The sequence below is a fragment of the Thunnus thynnus genome, chromosome 8 (assembly GCF_963924715.1).
Source record: "Thunnus thynnus chromosome 8, fThuThy2.1, whole genome shotgun sequence".
In the NCBI taxonomy this organism is placed as follows: Eukaryota; Metazoa; Chordata; class Actinopteri; order Scombriformes; family Scombridae; genus Thunnus; species Thunnus thynnus.
The window spans coordinates 24,550,693-24,568,603 of record NC_089524.1 but is presented as its reverse complement, the minus strand read 5'-3'; the positions used below and the strand labels follow the sequence as shown (position 1 = coordinate 24,568,603).

General features: G+C 40.3%; 1 protein-coding gene across 5 annotated transcripts in view; it reads right to left on the bottom strand.

Moving 5' to 3' along the window:
• Positions 1-17,911, bottom strand: part of sbno2b (strawberry notch homolog 2b) — a 69,211-nt gene that overhangs the window by 48,772 nt on the left and 2,528 nt on the right. For all 5 annotated transcript variants that reach the window (XM_067597363.1, XM_067597364.1, XM_067597367.1 and 2 more), the window contains exons 2-3: positions 3,209-3,435; positions 1,883-1,971 (exon numbers count right to left, since the gene is read on the bottom strand). In XM_067597363.1, the coding sequence (XP_067453464.1) occupies positions 1,883-1,971; positions 3,209-3,316 (197 nt within the window). In that variant the 5' untranslated portion in view covers positions 3,317-3,435. The remainder of the gene's footprint in view (positions 1-1,882; positions 1,972-3,208; positions 3,436-17,911) is intronic.

Below are 17,911 nucleotides of genomic sequence, written 5' to 3'. Positions count from 1 at the left end.
TACTGTATAAGTCTATCATACTAAGCAGCAGCCAGCTCTGTTGCCTGCAGATCCTGGAAGAAAAGAGGAACGAATACAGGGTCATGTGAAAAACAGTCTGACTGAATATCAGAAGGACTGAACGGAGAAAATAAAACAGACCTAGGTAGAGATCCAAAAATCGCAGCTGCCTTTAGAGTTCATTTGGTCAAGAAATCAGAAGTTAAACATTGTTCTAAACCCAAACACTTTGTGATTTTGATCATAATATTAGTGCACTGTAAGACCGAGATTGAGATAAGGGGTCTTGAAAAACCAGCTTGATGTCAGAAAATTCCACTTTGAGTGAACTTGAAAACCACAGGCCGTGCTCTCACGTCACTTAATGCTTGAACTTTCAAAGAAACACTGCAGACAGCAATGACAATAAAAAACACTACCACCCGAACTAACACTTCCTGAGTAGTATTCAATATGACACACAGGTTTGGTGATGACTAAAATCAAGTCATTTTGCCTATAAGCAAAAGCATGAAAGGTTGAATTTGATCTTAACAATAAGCCTTTGTCCATTGAACCACACAGATACAAAAAACAGATACACACAAATCTCAAATTGAACCCACATACACATTGTGTTTGCAGATTAGTGTAGAGAGTAATAATTATAAACAATACCATAATAACATTGACAACTTTCAAACAGAACTATGGTAGGGCTTTCTGATACAGGGAAAAGCCCATATTACAACCGTGATGCATGATTCACAACTGTGTATCATTGTAGCACCAAAATAATTATATAATCAATAATTAAAAATACTAAAAAACAAAATTATTTAGTTGCTGTCCTTTCCCACACACTTACTCATATGAATGACCGATTCATATTGACCATAGTTTCAGTTCAGTATCTCTCTTTTTCATGTATACTTGTCTTCTCTGTCTCTTGCTTTCTCTTTCTCCCTAACTATTCCTCTGTTTGAAATTAGTCCAGAAATGATTTACATGTCGTTTAAGTGCCAATAACATCCAATGAAATTCCCTTCCCTAAAAAAAAAATCTGTCAGACCAGCATCTAAGCCCTCTTAAACTGACGTAGAGCTAGGCAGGAAAATGCAGATGGTTCAGCTACACTTTTAAACTACAATAATTGTGTATTGGCTTATGCTCACTGTTAAACCGCATTTGCATGTGCAGTAGTGCTGTGGCTCAACTGATTCAGCGTAGACACTGACGGGAACTGAAGCTGATTGTGCGCTGCTGACATGCTACTTATGCTACATGGCAGGTGTAAATGAGGTGTTGCACAACTTTTGAATAACACAGTCTCTCTCTGTCTCACTCACACACACATACACCCTCTGTGGGTGGAAAGAGACAAACACCTCTACTTTAGCTATGAGGTCATAAAAAGCAGAGCAAGATTTTGAGATTGATCCTCCTTGTAAGGCTGACGCCAGGCTACCCGCAGCAGGAAATGGAGGATTTCTGATAAAGGAGACCATTATTACTGACGTGTTTAGTTTCAGGGTAAAAGTGATGTATTTGTATTGTATTACCTCACTCCAGGTGTAGACAATGCAATTATGGAATCAAATAATATTTAACAATTCATAATCAATCATCATAAGATTTCAAAAAGTAGTATCTGTAACACTTTCAGCTCTGTTAAGACACTCCCAGGGATACTGGGACATTTTGTGCAATATTTTAATCACCCTCAATACCACCACCACACTGCTTTATCTTTGAGTCCATCTTTAGCCATGTATGTAGTGCACAGTGTGCAAAGTTACTTCAAACTCACTGCATCTGGACGTGTAATGTTCTCTGCTAATATGGTGCCATTCTCAGCTCATGATAATGCAATATGTTGTCAAACATGTGTGCATTAACTTACTGGTTTCCAGATTGCATAGGGCAGTGTATGCTGTATCCAGCCTGCTGAGAGAAGGATCCCCAGGAACCAGGGGAGGCATATATTGAACTCTAAAACACACAAAATAAAAATCTGTTATGCTGAGGAAAAACATATAAATACAACATTGAACATCTTAAGTGCAATAGAACTTTCTCATAGAGCAGGAACAACAAATGGCTCTATGTGTCAGTGGTGTATGTTTTGGCATTACAGTAAAAAAGACCTTTTATCAAATTATAGGTTTTATGTTCTAAATTAAGTGCAAGAGAATACTACCATTGCCATCACTCACATCAGTGCATTTTATCATGCACTACTGATAAAAAGTACATATAGGACTTTCAAATTAACAAAATCCACATCTTTGTTCCACAAGGTCTTGAGAACTACAAACCACTTGTAACTGATGGGCTAAGCTAAGTTAGCTAGTTAGAAAGCTAAGTGAATGTTGTTTCAATGTAATTGTATAAGCTCTTCATGACTCAGCTGAGCCACATCCAATATTTTTTCCACTTATCCCTGGTGGTACTTAGATATGAAGTTGAGTAATTCTTCTGTGGACTTTCTGTTGCTATCACATTACAATGGAGATGAATGGCATTTTGTTTGTAGTGCTCAAAGAGCATTGGGACTATTACTTTGTTAGAGAGTACTTCCAATTAAAACCCTTTTTCAATGTAATTTTTAAATATTGTGAGAATCACAAACAAAATTCACCTTTATTGCAAAGATACAACTAGGGATGAGTAAGTTTTTTTTAATGATATGACTTTAATGTTTTTGGCTCATCTTCACAGGAATTGCAAATCAGTCATAAGCAACTGAATACCACAACTAGGATCACTTCCTTTCACAGTGCTTTACACATCTTTAAATGACTGGACTGTTACGCAGTTCCTGCAACACAGATTTCAAATACACCAGTTCTCAGATATCAAATAGTAAATATAGGAGGTGTTGTATCATTAAGGTCAGGTACAACTGAAGTGTCTTTACTTGTCATGCTGTCATTGCTAAGATGGTCTCTAATGATTCAAAAGACATTACTGAAATAGTATCCTATAGCAACAGCTTGTCAAGCCATAGTAACCTTGAAAATACTGAAACACTAAACTAAACTACCCCAAACCATTTCAATAAATTTATTTGAGTTCTTTGGGCTAACACAGAAGCAAGTAATTCATTTTTTTAAAATCACAGTTGTAAGCATAGTAGAGGCACAGGGACATAACTCACCAATTAAAAATATGAGCAATGTAAGTTAAGTGAATATATATATAGATCTAAATAAATGCCAAAGCATACCTCCATGTTAGAGGAGGCCACAGAGAACAAGCTGCTGTCCAGCTGAGGGCCTTCTGGATGCAGGTAGTTCTCCCCGTCCATGGCCAGCGCTGAGGGGAGGATGGGCATCAGACCACAGCTTCGCACATGACCACCAGCTGACTTAGGCTATGCACCCTCAAACTGCCACCCACGTGCTGGCTGCGTCTGAGATAGTTCTTCTAACACGGGCAATGGCTCTCCATGACCTGTGGAAGACAGCAGGGATGGAGGGATGTGCAGGGAGAGGAGAGAAGGGGTTGAGATTCAGACATATTCACTCCTGAAAGAGATCATGAGAAAAAAGAATAATACATACTGAAATAATAGTTAACATTTTACAGTGCTTGTTAAATCCATTATTTTTAACCTATGACATGCCGTCCTTATTATAGCTATCTTTATAACGCCACAAAATGAATTCAGACCTTATTCATAATGCAGAGGGTGAGCTTGTATTTATTGACTGACAGCCCTCATTAGCTGGTTGTCATCTGACATCACTGAAGGTTTCACATTCATTACGGAACTAATTAAAATCACGTCACGAGGTCCACAAACAGCAAACAGCCTGAGCTGCCTATTACAGCAACTGAACATAAACTTATAGTGCTATTTGACATGATAACAAGTCAACAACAAAATTAACACTAGACAGACAGACAGACAGACAGACAGACAGATAGACAGATCGATAGATAGATAGATAGATACAGGGACATATTTGTAGGTTGCATTTGTGTTTGCAAATATCATAATTTTTATAGTTGGGCTATCCTTTCGTCTACATTTGGATCACAGAATTTTCTTTTTATCTGTCCAAACAAATTAGACACACTTTGCTATAATTGGGAAACTGACCACAATGACCTCTTTGTTCTGATATGGTTTCACACAGAGACTAAGTTACCCTGAGTTAAAAGCTGGCAGCTTCTACTTCTACTGCATAACTCTGAGGTTTGATGAAAGTTAGAAAATTAAAATAACGTGTATGAAATAACCTTTCGCTCACTATCGTGGTATGTGTGCTTAGACATTAGACATCTGCCTCTCTGAGGTTTATAGCACACAATTTGTAAACTAGTGATTTTAAATGCATTTTGAGATCAAAATATCATGAAGCATAACTGACCACTCCTATGTTCCAGACTGAAAGCTTAGCAAATATCCCACAAATCACACCAGTTTGACAGCTGAATCAATCCAATCTCTCAGCACTCCACAATGCACGCCTGTGTAACATCAGTAACACTCTCTTGCCCCAAACTAATCAAACTGTAACCTTCCTTCCCCTCTCCCTTACTTCACTCCTTCCTCCAGTTTGCCCCCAATCTGGAACATAGGCCAGACATAGTCACTGGGGACAAAGCTGAGGTAATAAATCCTAATAGAGTTCATGAGGGTCTAAATAAGAGGGCCTTTGTGTGTCTGGGTGTGTGCATATAAGTGTGTGAGAGAGAGACAGAGACCCAACATATTCACCTCTCACATAGCCAATGCACACAAAGGGAGGCCATTTTACCCTCAGGCTACTGGTGTGATACTGTCTGGATAGGCAGAAGCAAATGAGGGGAAGCCCAACGCAAACACCAAACCAATAAACATTCTAGGCAGGAGGTCTTCAGCAAAAGGATATTAGAGATGGCAATTTTGTTTAACATTATAAATGTTTTAAGTAATTTACTAACAAACTACTATTAAAAAAACACAGAGGAAGAGAATACGAGCACAAGTGAGAGTGAGCAAGAGAGAAATATTAGACTGAAACCTAATTTTGTTACTTTATTCAATCTTCTGTAATGCTATTCATTTCTGTGGTTCAGGAGTGATGTCTATGAAACTAAAGTTACTGACTCAAGTCTCTACATAATGTCATCCAGAGATTATTCTTTCATAAAAAAGTTTCTCTGTATGAAAGGGGTGATTGTGAAAGCTCAAAACTACAGCAATATATTAATGTAAGTGAGAGTCGGAATCGCCCAGTAATCTTACATGCAGATGAACTGCAACCTATCATCTAAAGTCTAAAACGACGTCCTAAGGCCGCGTTCATATTCAGACCAACGTTGGCCCTGCATGTAAAAACGAAAACGAAAAAGAAAAAGAAAAAACCCAGACGGCCCCATCAATGCAATGCATCGATGCAGCCGGCTGTGCTGTTTTATAGCAGGGATGTGGTGGAGAGTGGTTTGTTTGGTGTTAAATTATAAGAATGATTTGATAAGCGAGTGTGACGGCTGAAAACACACCTAGTTCTTCTTACTAGCCTCGGTGGACAAGCTTTCTTTGATTTAGGGCCAGGTGTCGATTCCGTTCCAATTCACAAGGTCCCGATTCGATTCGATTCAATTCCTGATTGGATATCGATCCGGTTAGGGGTTCTTTTCAGTTACAATAACAATTTTGCTTGATATGAAATAGATTCTCAGAGAACTAATGCTGTAAATTATACAAGGAACCCTCTACCTGGTGCATTATTAAAAATATTAATGTGTACATTAAAAATCGACCCAAAGCAGTTACATTAATGTACTTTTTATTTAACATGAACACACTGCAGCAGTCAATACAATATAGTTCAACTCTACAGACTCTACAGTCAGTGAGATTTGAGTGAGCAGGTAAGTGCTTTCTTCAGTGCGGTGTATAAACAACTCAAGATTTTAAATTGAACCACTAGGCAGCCAGTGTAAATAAGGTGGCTACAAACATACCTATTGTAATGTAAACATCACTAGTACCTCAGGAAAATATACACTTTGCTGTGATTGTGTCACAAAGCATTTGTGCAAGAGGCTTGGTGGTGCCCTCAGTCGAGCAGCTTCCACCATGTTCAACGAGATCTGGCCACAAGATCTTGCACAACGAAATATCGTGCGAGATCTCGTGCACAGCGAGATCTGGCCATGAGATTTTGTGAACTTGTTGAACATGGCAGGAGCTGCTCCACTGAAGGCACCGCCAAGCTCAAAGGCAGTCTGGATTCATTTCAGATTCAAAAAAATCCACAGGAAAAGGCATAAAATAAATGATTGATGTCGGATTTTATAAATTGATGTCATAAAATTGAAATGAAGATTGATTTGAATAGGAAAATTGATTTTTTAAACTCAGCCTTGTTTTCATTCCATCACCCCGATACCCCTTTCAGCCAACCACTCCCGACCACATACCATAACCAGTGTTGCTACTAAGAACGGAAATTAATTTGATGATATCAGTGTTTAAAGGCCGTTTATCCAACTCCCTGAAAAAAGAAAGAGAGAGAGAAATAGAAAGCACATGAGCATGTGTGATTGAGAGCGAGGTAGCATGCAGATGGCCAGACAAGTGAGAGGTGAAACTTATCTTTTATCTGCTCATTTTTGATGCAATTCTGAGGCTTTTCAGTGAAATGTGTGGGACTACACTGCGGACTGTGAGAGGAAGGGTGACAGCTGTCTCATATGAAGAGGTCCTACACAAGTCAAATGCACGTCTGAAAGGGATATAAGCGTTCCCTGCACCACCCAACCCTATCCTACCACCACCACTGCATATTCTCCTTACTTAGTCATTAAAAGTCATTATATGCAATAACAGTCCTGCACTTTCTTCCCATAGCGCCCTATCCCCTGTTGCCCCTACCACATCACCCACCTGCACCGTGCCAGTTACTGTTTCTTAGCAACAGAAAAATGTCTGTCTTTTATTGTCCCTTTCCTAACCCCCACCCCTCCAGCAAGCCTCTGAGTATAATCGATACTGATCATTGTAAGAGTGGACCCAGATATCCCCTTCCTGTAAGGCCTCTTGTTACCGGAAAACAGCAAAAACCGCTGGGTGGGGGCGGGGTTGGGAAGGTGATGAAGAAAGCTATCGGTAGAGAGAAGAGGGTTGGAGATATGGGAGATAGAAAAAGGGAAAATAAAACGTAGAGAACAAAAACATGCCCACTGCTGCACAAGGGACACAAGGAGCTCATTCAACAAAAAGCAGCACACACATAAGTCATTTTTATAACCCTGCTTGGTTACTTAAAAGAGAGGGAAAGAGAGAAACTCTTAGCAGCAGTGTAATCTGTTAAATCTGTTAATTACTTCAGAGGTTACCGCTGGTTTTTGTACAGCCCCCTTCCATGTGTTTCTCTCCCTCCATCTCTCTCTCTCTCTCTCTCTCTCTCTCTCTCTCCCTCTCTCTCTCTCTCTCTCTCTCTCTCTCCCTCTCTCTCTCTCTCTCCCTCTCTCCCTCTCTCTCTCTCCCTCTCTCTCTCTCTCTCTCTCTCTCCCTCTCTCCCTCTCTCTCTCTCTCCCTCTCTCCCTCTCTCCCTCTCTCTCTCTCTCTCTCTGGGTGGCCTGATGCAAAAGCTCACTGCAGGGAGATTAGGCCTTTTAAAATCTTTAAAAACTGAAACAAACCACACACTATACACTGCACATGCCAAACACACAGACTGTTAGATTAATTTGGGAAGAAGGACTGCAAACATGGCGATTTAGTGATGTTATAAACAGCATTTCCAGCGATGTGGCAACATTCTAGGCCAGTTGCTGCCTTTTGGTAGTGTGAGTCACTGCGCTTGTCTCTCAGCGAGAGAGAGGTTAACAAGCAGCACGCCTCTGTCACTTCAAAAACACAAGATGTGTGTTGTTAGTTGCAGCGTCCAACATGTGCTCACAAGCATATTAGGTGAGAGGTAAATGCAGTCTGTTCTAGGGAGGACTGCTTGGCTGCATGTTGGTGGCCTTGGCGAGTATCAGTGGCTGCCAGAGCACATGGGGATCATCCAGGGAAGTGTGACTTCCTTAAGCTGGTAAGTCACGATTAATGCTCACGAGGAGAACAACCACCCTGCCTCGCGCGTGTGCCATCTCGCTCACAAATGTGCACTCATACTTTCACATACAACTACTTTTTTTTTTTTTTTTTTTTTTGCATCCACACTGTTTATGCACATATAATCTTGCCATGTACAAACATGAATTTACAATGCCAGCATTTAGGTGATAAAGTCACAAAACAGTGTACATGTGTTTTATTGGCTATAAAACACATATGTACGCTTGCATGTGTGCGTGTGTGTGTGTCTCTTTTAATGCCAGTGCATTGCTAAAAGGAAGTGTATGACAGGCTGGCAATGCTGAATTTTTGCCACGGTCATGACAGGAGCATAGTCGTTATCTCACTTTACATTTTATTTCTCTTGCTGGTGGCAGGGATGAATAACTGTGAGAGACAAGAGTCTGCTGTTCTTATCTGTAGCAGATCCTCATCTTATCCTCACCCCTCTGTCCTTTTGACACCTGTGGCCTCTTCACCTCTCATATGTATTCCTTTACTCCCCGTCTCTCATCCCATCTCTTTTCTTTGGGCATCGTACTTAAAGGTAGAGTCAGTGATTCTGGAGAAAGATTGTTTAATACACTTTTTGTCAAATTCTGTGTAAATCTCCTCTTGGCTAGCTGTCTGTGTGTACGCATGCTCATGCTGTGCTCATGCTCAGTCATCAGAGCAGCTGTCTGTGTGAGGACAGTCTCCCGTCTCCAGCACCCACTGAATGGTAGGGGAGTGCTAGCGAACTGGAGAGAGAGAGACCACGTCCAGTTCACATAGAAAGTGTTTTCTCACTGAACAGATATGCTTCCATTTTATTAAATGTATCAGAGAGCCCCTGTGTTTAGTGAAGCGTAATCTGAGCAGGCAGTTGTTTAAATCACACAAATATCCCTCTGTGTCTGCTTTGAACTTATTAACTACATTAATTAATCAATAAATACAAACACTGTCGACTTCTTCCTGCTGACATGCAAGCTATTTTGGTTCAGTAAATTTCTGTGTCAGTCAATCTGGTCGCTGTCCTCTCAGCTCCCCAGGAGCTACGGTTGACAGACGGACGCTTCTGTGGACAGCGACGCTGAACGCAGGTCGAGTGAGATGTGGGGAGGCCGCAGAGAGGCTGAGAGTGCGGATGAACTGTTGTGCTCACATGTGCTCACACTGCTCGTTATAATATGCGAGAGGGAACAGAAGTGACTCCGCAGCTGACGCATTGCTCTGAATTCCACCTTATTTCTCTGTTGGTCGTTGCCTGGGAAAAGCACGTCCATGAATTCGGAGAACAGAGCTTCTGAAGAAGCAAAGGGGGGGTGTATTTGTGTTAAGTTCAAATATCAACAATCTTTCCCCCAAATGACTCAACCTTTAATCTTTCCTAAGGTACTGAGAAAACGCTTCAATGCGCAGCTCTGTTTCATCTTAATTAACAACATTTGCACAATCAGCTCCTTGTGGCACGCAGTGTGTCTACAGCAAAAGCATTCCAGCCATGTTTTCCAGTCATCTGTCTTTCGGACCAAACTGATAAAAACTTCCAATCCAATGCAGCTGTCTACATTGCATGTAACAATATTCAAAACCTCATCAAGTCAATTTACTGTTTCACATACACAGGTTAATATATGTTTGTATCAGTCAAGTGCCCTATAAGCTCTGCCAAGTGCACAGCATTGCTAGCTGAACTACAGCATATAGGCTACTGTTGCATTGCTTATCTGTATGTGACAATATTTATCTGTATGGTTCTTATTACATAATCTAATACATAAATTAAAAAAAAACAGGTCCACTTCTGCTGTCACTGCAACGCCAGTGTGGACACAGAGCTGCACTTTCAATACACACGCATGTACAATAACAAGATGCGCTCATTACACACATTTCTCATGTGACAGTAAGTCTGTTGGCATCTGTCATTCTCCTGCAGTTTTCTGCATCTGTCTTCACTACTAACAAGCCAGCTGACGGCAATCATTCAATCCAACACACAACACTCACTCATCACCAATCTGAGTCCATCAGCATCACCAGTAATCGGGTTAGAAATGATCAGGGCCCAGCTGCCTTACTCCAGAGCAGCAAGGGGGCTGTTAGTTGGTTATGATTGCCTAGACTGGCTGGATTCATTAGCTTCTGTGATTAAATATTCATAAAAGGAACAAGTTACTTCCCAGGGAAACACAGGGCTCAGTCATTCAAAACAGCCTACATTATTAATCAGCACCTTATTCGACACAAAAGGCCTCTACTTGCCACTGCATGAACACACACACACACACACACACACACACACACATACCCCTAAGGAGAAACATGGAAAGATGAAGTTATTAGCTACCTATCTGTCTATTCCCATTCCATTCCCAACATACAAAATTTCCATTCAGTATTACAGACATTGCCATAAAGGCCCAGTGACCGGGTAGGACACTGGATAGAGAATAATGATCGAATGACTGTGTAACCGAATCTGCTGTCTTATCAAAAGCCGGGAAATGGAAACAAATTGGGTTTTAAGAGCCTGTTGTTATTGCATTTCGCCCGTTCAAATATTTATCAGAGTGGCTCTCTGGATTGAGACAGCACACAAGAACACACTGAATAAATGAGCAGTCATTTGAATGATTTGGCCGAACTGAAAGGCAAGGTTCAAAGATTTAGCCACTTACAAAGGGATAACGATTATTCTTAATTAGATCCTCATCAGCCCACTCGATTGGCTATTCAGCACCATTTTGCCATGATCATGAATATCATTATACCCACAAACACCAGCTGAATGAGACATTAAAAGTGATTTAGCCATTAAGGGGGAACTTAATCGAGGAGGCCTTTGTTGTGGTAAATAAAGAGAAGACCAGGCGAAGGGAGACAGCCGGGGAGCAAGGAGGAAAGGTGAGGGCAGAGTAGAGTTTGACAATGATGGTTGTGGCAGAGAAGTGTAAAGAGCAGAGACGTTGAACAAGATCGCAAACAATGGTTTACAGTGGCTTGATGACACTCATTTAAGAGCAAATCGCTCTACTTCTACCACCACCCAACATAAATAGATCAAAGGCTGACTAGATCAAAGAGAAAACAATCCACTTAGCTGTCTTTGCCCCATTTTCCTCATCTAATTTCCTCAGAATAGAAGGATGATGACACATGCTAACTCTTCACCATTTATTGCTCTGGTACAACTAGTAAGGTGAAAAGATGATAGCTTGTTTTCCCTAAACAAATTTGTATACAATGTGCTCACTGAATTTGAAAATAGCAGTATTTTAATGAAGAAGTTTTGTTATTGCACATAATGTAATATGTAGATTTTGGATGTTTTTTCTCACAGCTATATATGCAAAGCGTCCGTATTTTTGCTTTGTGTTTGTCTGAGCTCATGTAAAGCACTATTATGCAATGTTTATGCTCTTGAGTCATTTTTAAGGTTTGCATAACTGTTTTATTATCTCCACTGTTTATCAATGACCTTGTATGCTGATGAATATATGTATCATAACTGGTACATAAGATAAATGGTCAGCAACCAAAAGTTAACTCCATTAGTTAATGAATGAATTAATTAATTTGAAAGCATCTTACAGTCTTCTGCCTGTAAGAGAATAACAAAATGAGGGGGAGGAGGAGTGCTCTGCTGTGTTGTTATTAACGTCATGTTTCCAGCAGTGGAGAGCAGCCTCTCTGCTGCACTGTTAGCTCTGGGGAAAGCCATCGCTGTCCAAGACACTGAATGGGTGCAGGGTTTTTGAAGTGAAACAGACTGAGCACCAAGTTATTTTCTTATTTTATATTCTTTTTTTCTTTTTCTCACCTCAGAGTTGATTTAAGTTGTTTAATGCTTCAGTGTGTGTTGGTCAGCCAGTCTCGTTTGTTACTGCTGATGCTGCTCCGCTCCGCTAACGTTAGTCTGCTAACATTACAGTGACAGCGTAGAAAGTTCACAGTATACTTCACGTTCATCTCGCAAAGGTAATTATTTTCTTATTAAATCAAAAATTACTCGCAACCGCTGCCTTTTCTGGAGATGAATTACAAGATAGCTGAAGACAACTCTAGTGTGTGTGCACTGTAGACAGTCCGGGTGCTGCACTGCCCTCACAGTTGAGTTCCAACTTTTTCCTTCTGTCAAAATCACATGCCTGGGCATTGATAAGAGGAACTGATAAGCTCGGAGGCATACGATTCTGAAGGATTGAACAATTTAGAACCGGTTCTCAACTGGAACCTGTTCTCGATTCCTGTCCCCATATAGCACATTTCATTACAAGTAAACTCAATGAGCTTAACTTGAAAAACAAAATGTATAAAAATATAGGCATAAACATGAGAACATAAGTAACATAAAAAATATAAATACAAAAATATAAGCATGAAGCATACAACCAATGACATTAAACACACCACACAGCAATTAAAAACTCTAAAACATTAACACAACACAAAACATCAACACCCAAAACCCCCAAAAAAATCAATACAACACCAATACAACACAATCAAATAGAATCCCCTGCCGTATCACATAGTTGCACATGTAACCAACTATATAAGAAACAAGACACACACACACACACACACACACACACACACACACACACACACAAACACACACACACACACACACACAAACAGTTGTGATAGACCTCAGGTCAGCAGGCAGCTTGTTCCAAAGAGCAGGACTACAGTAACTGAAGGCACCCTCACCAGATTTGGATCTAATTCTGGGTACAGCTAGAAGACCTCTGCCCAATGACCTAAGAGGCCTGATCGGGTTATAATCAGTGAGCAAGTCAGAAATGTACTGAGGAGTCAGACCAATAAGTGCTTTATAGACTATTAGCAGGATTTTGAAGGTGATTCTGTATTGTACTGGGAGCCAATGAAGTGATTTCAGTACCGGAGTAATATTTTCAAATTTCCATGTACGTGGACTCTGGCTGCTGCATTTTGAATGAGCTGGAGCTGCCTACCGACTGTTTGGGTAATCCTGCAAATAGAGCGTTACAGTCGTCAAACCTGCTTGATATGAATGCTTAAACCAGTTTGTCAGAGTCATTTTGAGATATGAATGCTCTGAGTTTTGATATGTTTTTTAAGTGATAAACTGCTGGTGATATTGATAATGTGATTTTGGTAATGTGATCTTCAAATCACATTTAATTTTGGTCATTTCTTTTGGTCTTAAAAACAAACAAATATTATCAGACTACTGCACTGCTCCTCCATTTCCTTCTTTTCCTTGTGACAGATTTTACTTTATCTCTCTACATCAGATGCTTCCCACCTCTTTCACTTTAGTCTACTCACAATTGCCCTTTTGATTCTCAATGTGTTGACCATCCTTTTCTCCATTTCCCATCACACTCCCACTGTATGTTCTCACTGTCTCTATTACCAGCCCCCATATTCTTTGATATCGCTTTGTTCCCCATTTCCATCACTATCCATTTTCTTCTTGTGATAGCCTCTTGTTTTCTTATTTCCATCACAATCCCTGTCTTCCAACGTGCTGGTCCCCTATGTGTCTCCACGTCCCTGTTGTGCTTGAACTAGCCTATTTTCCTTATGTTCATTTTTCTTTCCTCCCTCCCTCCTGCCAGAAAAAGCCAGTGGCATTCGCTGTTGCCTCTCACCCAGTCTGACCCCATATGGATTCTGCTGCTGATTGGAGGCAGCTGGTTCCCTGCCTGTGAATCCCCACCCCCAACCCACCCCTCTCAGCCATGGTTATTCAGAGACTCAGTCATAACACCATAACTATCAGATGCACATTTCAGGAGCAGACAACATAGCACGAGGAGCAAAAGTCTGCGCTGCATGATGTGTTAGGCCAGTATTTAAAAATACCTAACAAGAGAATCCATAGCTGTTGTGACCTTACAACTACAAAATGTAAGTCCAAATAGAAATACAACCGTATTGTTATACCATCCTGATATACACTACATATCTAAACAGGAGGCATTATCATGGACTGGGAACTGGGGCAAAACTGCATCTTAGAATCTACATTTCATGACAAGTTAAATCACCAAATAATTCTCTCATTATTCTGTTTCCTGTTGTAAAAATATATGGGAGGATGAAATTCTCCGAGGTTAGTTGTCATCAAAAATGATCCAGTTTTCTGAATTCTTCACCGACGCTGTTCAAATCCAGACAGTTCTCTACTCCACTGAGATTGACCTCACTTCTCTGGCAGGCGTGAGAATATTGCACCACATGCACAGCGTCAGGGAGCCTGTCTGTGTCTGTCTGTCTGTGCCACTTAGGTACGCTAAGTTCAGTTCAGTTCAACTGTGGGTTTGAGCTACAGGCTGGCTGACTGACGGTTTGACTGAGGCTGCTATCCTTTTCTTGAACAATTGCACCATTGCAAGCTGGTAAACCATGCAGAAAATTAGTCAGACAGGATGGCCCACATGCCTTTTAATTACCCTCGCCTTCTCCTGAACTCATCAGAGATGCGTCTGGGGCACATCTTGAATACTAGATGCCAAGACAGAAATTGTGGTAGTGAACTCTGGTGTCTACCAACAAAATGTCCTCTAGTGGTCCTTAGGCTTAAATTTCAAATGCACAAACAAACACAGTACTGTATAGACCAGGGCTTCTCACAGTTCGGACGTCAAATCAATCCGGACCCAGCCCATACCTCATGTTATGATTACAATATGTTATGAAGTGTAACATTTTCTAATTTGAAATACATTTTCTATTCATCAATAAATTGTTACTGATGTTGAATACACAGTGTAGCTGGAGATCATTCACACCAATCCTGTCCCCAGATGAATATAGTTTTAATGTGGCTTATTTCCCTATCACTGACATGCTGACATCATTGTCATGACGACATTAACTGCTGGAGAGAGTGTTGTGCATTGTTGCTATTGAGTTCATGCATTAACATTACACCGGAGAATTTGTTATCAGTTCCTAAATCGCAGATACATAATGTGTCTCGTTTTCTCTTGCTTTTTCCAGCTGGTGTGTACGTGCAAGTATAGGAGAGAAAAAAAATTCTTGAGTTCCCCTGCTGGTGAGCTTTTGCCCCTGAGGCTGGAAGTATCTCTAAAATAAGAGCTGCATCATGTGTGTGAATGTGCTAAGTATGTTTCCACTACATGGTAATCGTGTGTACATGTGTGTTTTCACAGTATACTGGCTCATCGCCGACATATGGGCATGGGTGTGTGTGTACGCTGATAAATAAAAAGAAATTGCAGTGAAGAAATGATATGTTTAGAGACATTAATGTTAGTTCATCAGCGAGCACTGACAAGTTTAATTTAAATTTAAACTCTAAAAATGTTCCACTCAGCTTGTATCTTGGTCACAATTCTTTGTCAAAAATATTTAAGTTATCTTTATCAAATATCTTTTGCATTTGTGTTTTTAAAAAAACAAAAAAAAAAAATATGACGTCAGTCAACACTGTTATCAGATTTCAGCATGTTTTTCACTGGGTTTAAAAGACAGTTACTGGCTAGGAGCAGCTGTGTATCAAAACAGAATGACAAATACAGATTCCTTTTATGATAAACAAGATGTTCCTACTCACTAACAGACACGTTTAAAATAAATATCCTGGGGATTAGTTTAGTGTCCAGTAGAGAACAAGAATGGTAAATATTTACTTATATTAACAACCCCATATGCTTCACCAAACCATAGACCTTAGGGTATGTAACATGTTTGTGGAAGGACGAGGATAAGTCAATTTGAAATGGTAAATACACTAATGTCTAATAGACACAGCGGATAAAAAAAAGTTTAATTGCCTTTCTGCTTTTTTATAAGACACAAAAACAAGATATTCCAAACAATTCAATATTATTGTTAGGAAAAATGCCAGCCTTTGACAAAAGCTAATTTTTTAAAAATGCAGCATGCTTGTCCATGATGTTGTGTGCAGTGATCGAATCTGCTGACACTGTGCCTCACACCAGGCAGGGACTACGGTGGCCAGTGATATATAGCTGCGGTCTGGGTTTAACTGCGACTTCCTCCACCTTCAACTTACCTGCTCTTATGGTAAACTGATTTTCTTAACATGCACGGTCAAGCAGGGAGATACAGAGAAGGCACGCTTCACCTTTCACTAGTTTTGAAGCACCAACATAATAAAAAACTTGCCTTGGTTATTTGTTTTGCTCCATTTTTATCATGGCTGCTCAGAAAAAGAGAGAGGTGCAGGTGTTTCAGTCATACGAGAAGGCTGAAATCTTCGTAGTCAATCACTCAAATGTGATGAGACAGAAAATAAAAGATGTGAGTTTGCTCATTTGTAAATATCTATGTTAGCCTCTCATATAAATATACAACTATACCACTATTTGCATTTGGTGCAGGACCAACACCTGGGGAAAAAGGTCCCATGTCCGGTGACCTATGTCGACTTTGAGGGTCAACCCTGCATGTATAACAGGTTGCCCAGTTAAAAAGGGTCAAATTGGGAGAAACAAGACCTGGGAGTAAACAACAAGGTGACATACAGCCAAACTTACATCTAATGTTCTATTCCAGTGTAATAAGGTGTAAAATACAGCATATATGGCTAGTCTGATACACATGCCACTAAGGTTTTACAGTGCAGGGTGTATGGAGGCCTTAAAACAACTCTTTGTCCTTCCCTATTTATTATATAAGGCTAGCTATAAATCCTAGCTGATAACTCAAAACAATGACACACAAGGTACTCAGTCATCCATAATGTCGACACTAATATTTCTCTCATATTTCCTTCCTTGGATGAGTCACATTTTGAAATCACTGTTTGCTTTTCTCTGAAGGATGCTGACAAGCTTTTTCCACTGAAAACCATAAGGAAAAGCAGTGAGGGATGCCAAAGAGTGCCATGCTCTCCTGCATTTCAGTCATCTCTTGCAGACAGCACCGGCTCGCCCTATATGCTGAATACGCAATTGTGTAGGCCCCTGCAGATCCTTTTTTTTTTTTTTTTTTTTTAAATAAAGTAAGTTGCTGGCTGGAAGACATACAGCCAATCAGGCCCCTGTCCTCATAAAACAAATAATAGTTTTATATAGTTATATATATAGTTAAACTATTGTATATGTACAGTTTATTTTTTTATTTCATAGTTCTCAGCTCCAGGCAAAGTAAGGAGGGCCCCAAAAGAAAATCTTGCCTAGGGCCCCCTGTTGTCTAGAGCCGGGCCTGCTTACAGAGCTCTTATGTGGCTTGGGAGGGATCCACAAAGCCTCCAGGTCTGGATACTAGTAGGGACATAGGATACTCAAACGGCCCATCATAAAAGACCTGCTTGTTTCTTGTCACAATGTAGAAGCGAAGACAACAGCCACATATTCCCAACAACTGTCAATTGTTCTATCTTTCTTTTCTAACCGAACATCCATGTTATGTTTAATACATGAACTATTATCTAATAAAGGCCAGATTCTGGGAAAGCAGGAACTGCATCAAACGTATTACCTAGACCCTATTCCCCTCCTCCACTCCACATCTTTCACTCTCACTCTAATCAGCCCTCAGGCCATAAATAAGATTTATCACTGGCACCGATTGGAGAGGGAGAATAGAGGCCAAGTCATAGAGAGCAGGGGGGCATGAGCCATGGTTGTACCATGGATCATGGCTGTTTGAGCTCATCCCACCAGGGAAGTTCAAAAAGTAATATCTGAAACAAAACAAAAAATATTTCCAAGTGATATTCTTCTGAATACACAAACCCTGAACATTAGATTTATGGACATTAGTGAAAATGAAAACATTGCAGAGGATATGTCGCAATCATTATCTGGCTAACTTGCTAATCCTGCTTTGTGAAATACCCCCATGTTCTCTGTGTATCATGCTTGCTGCTCCTGTACGCACAAACACAGTATC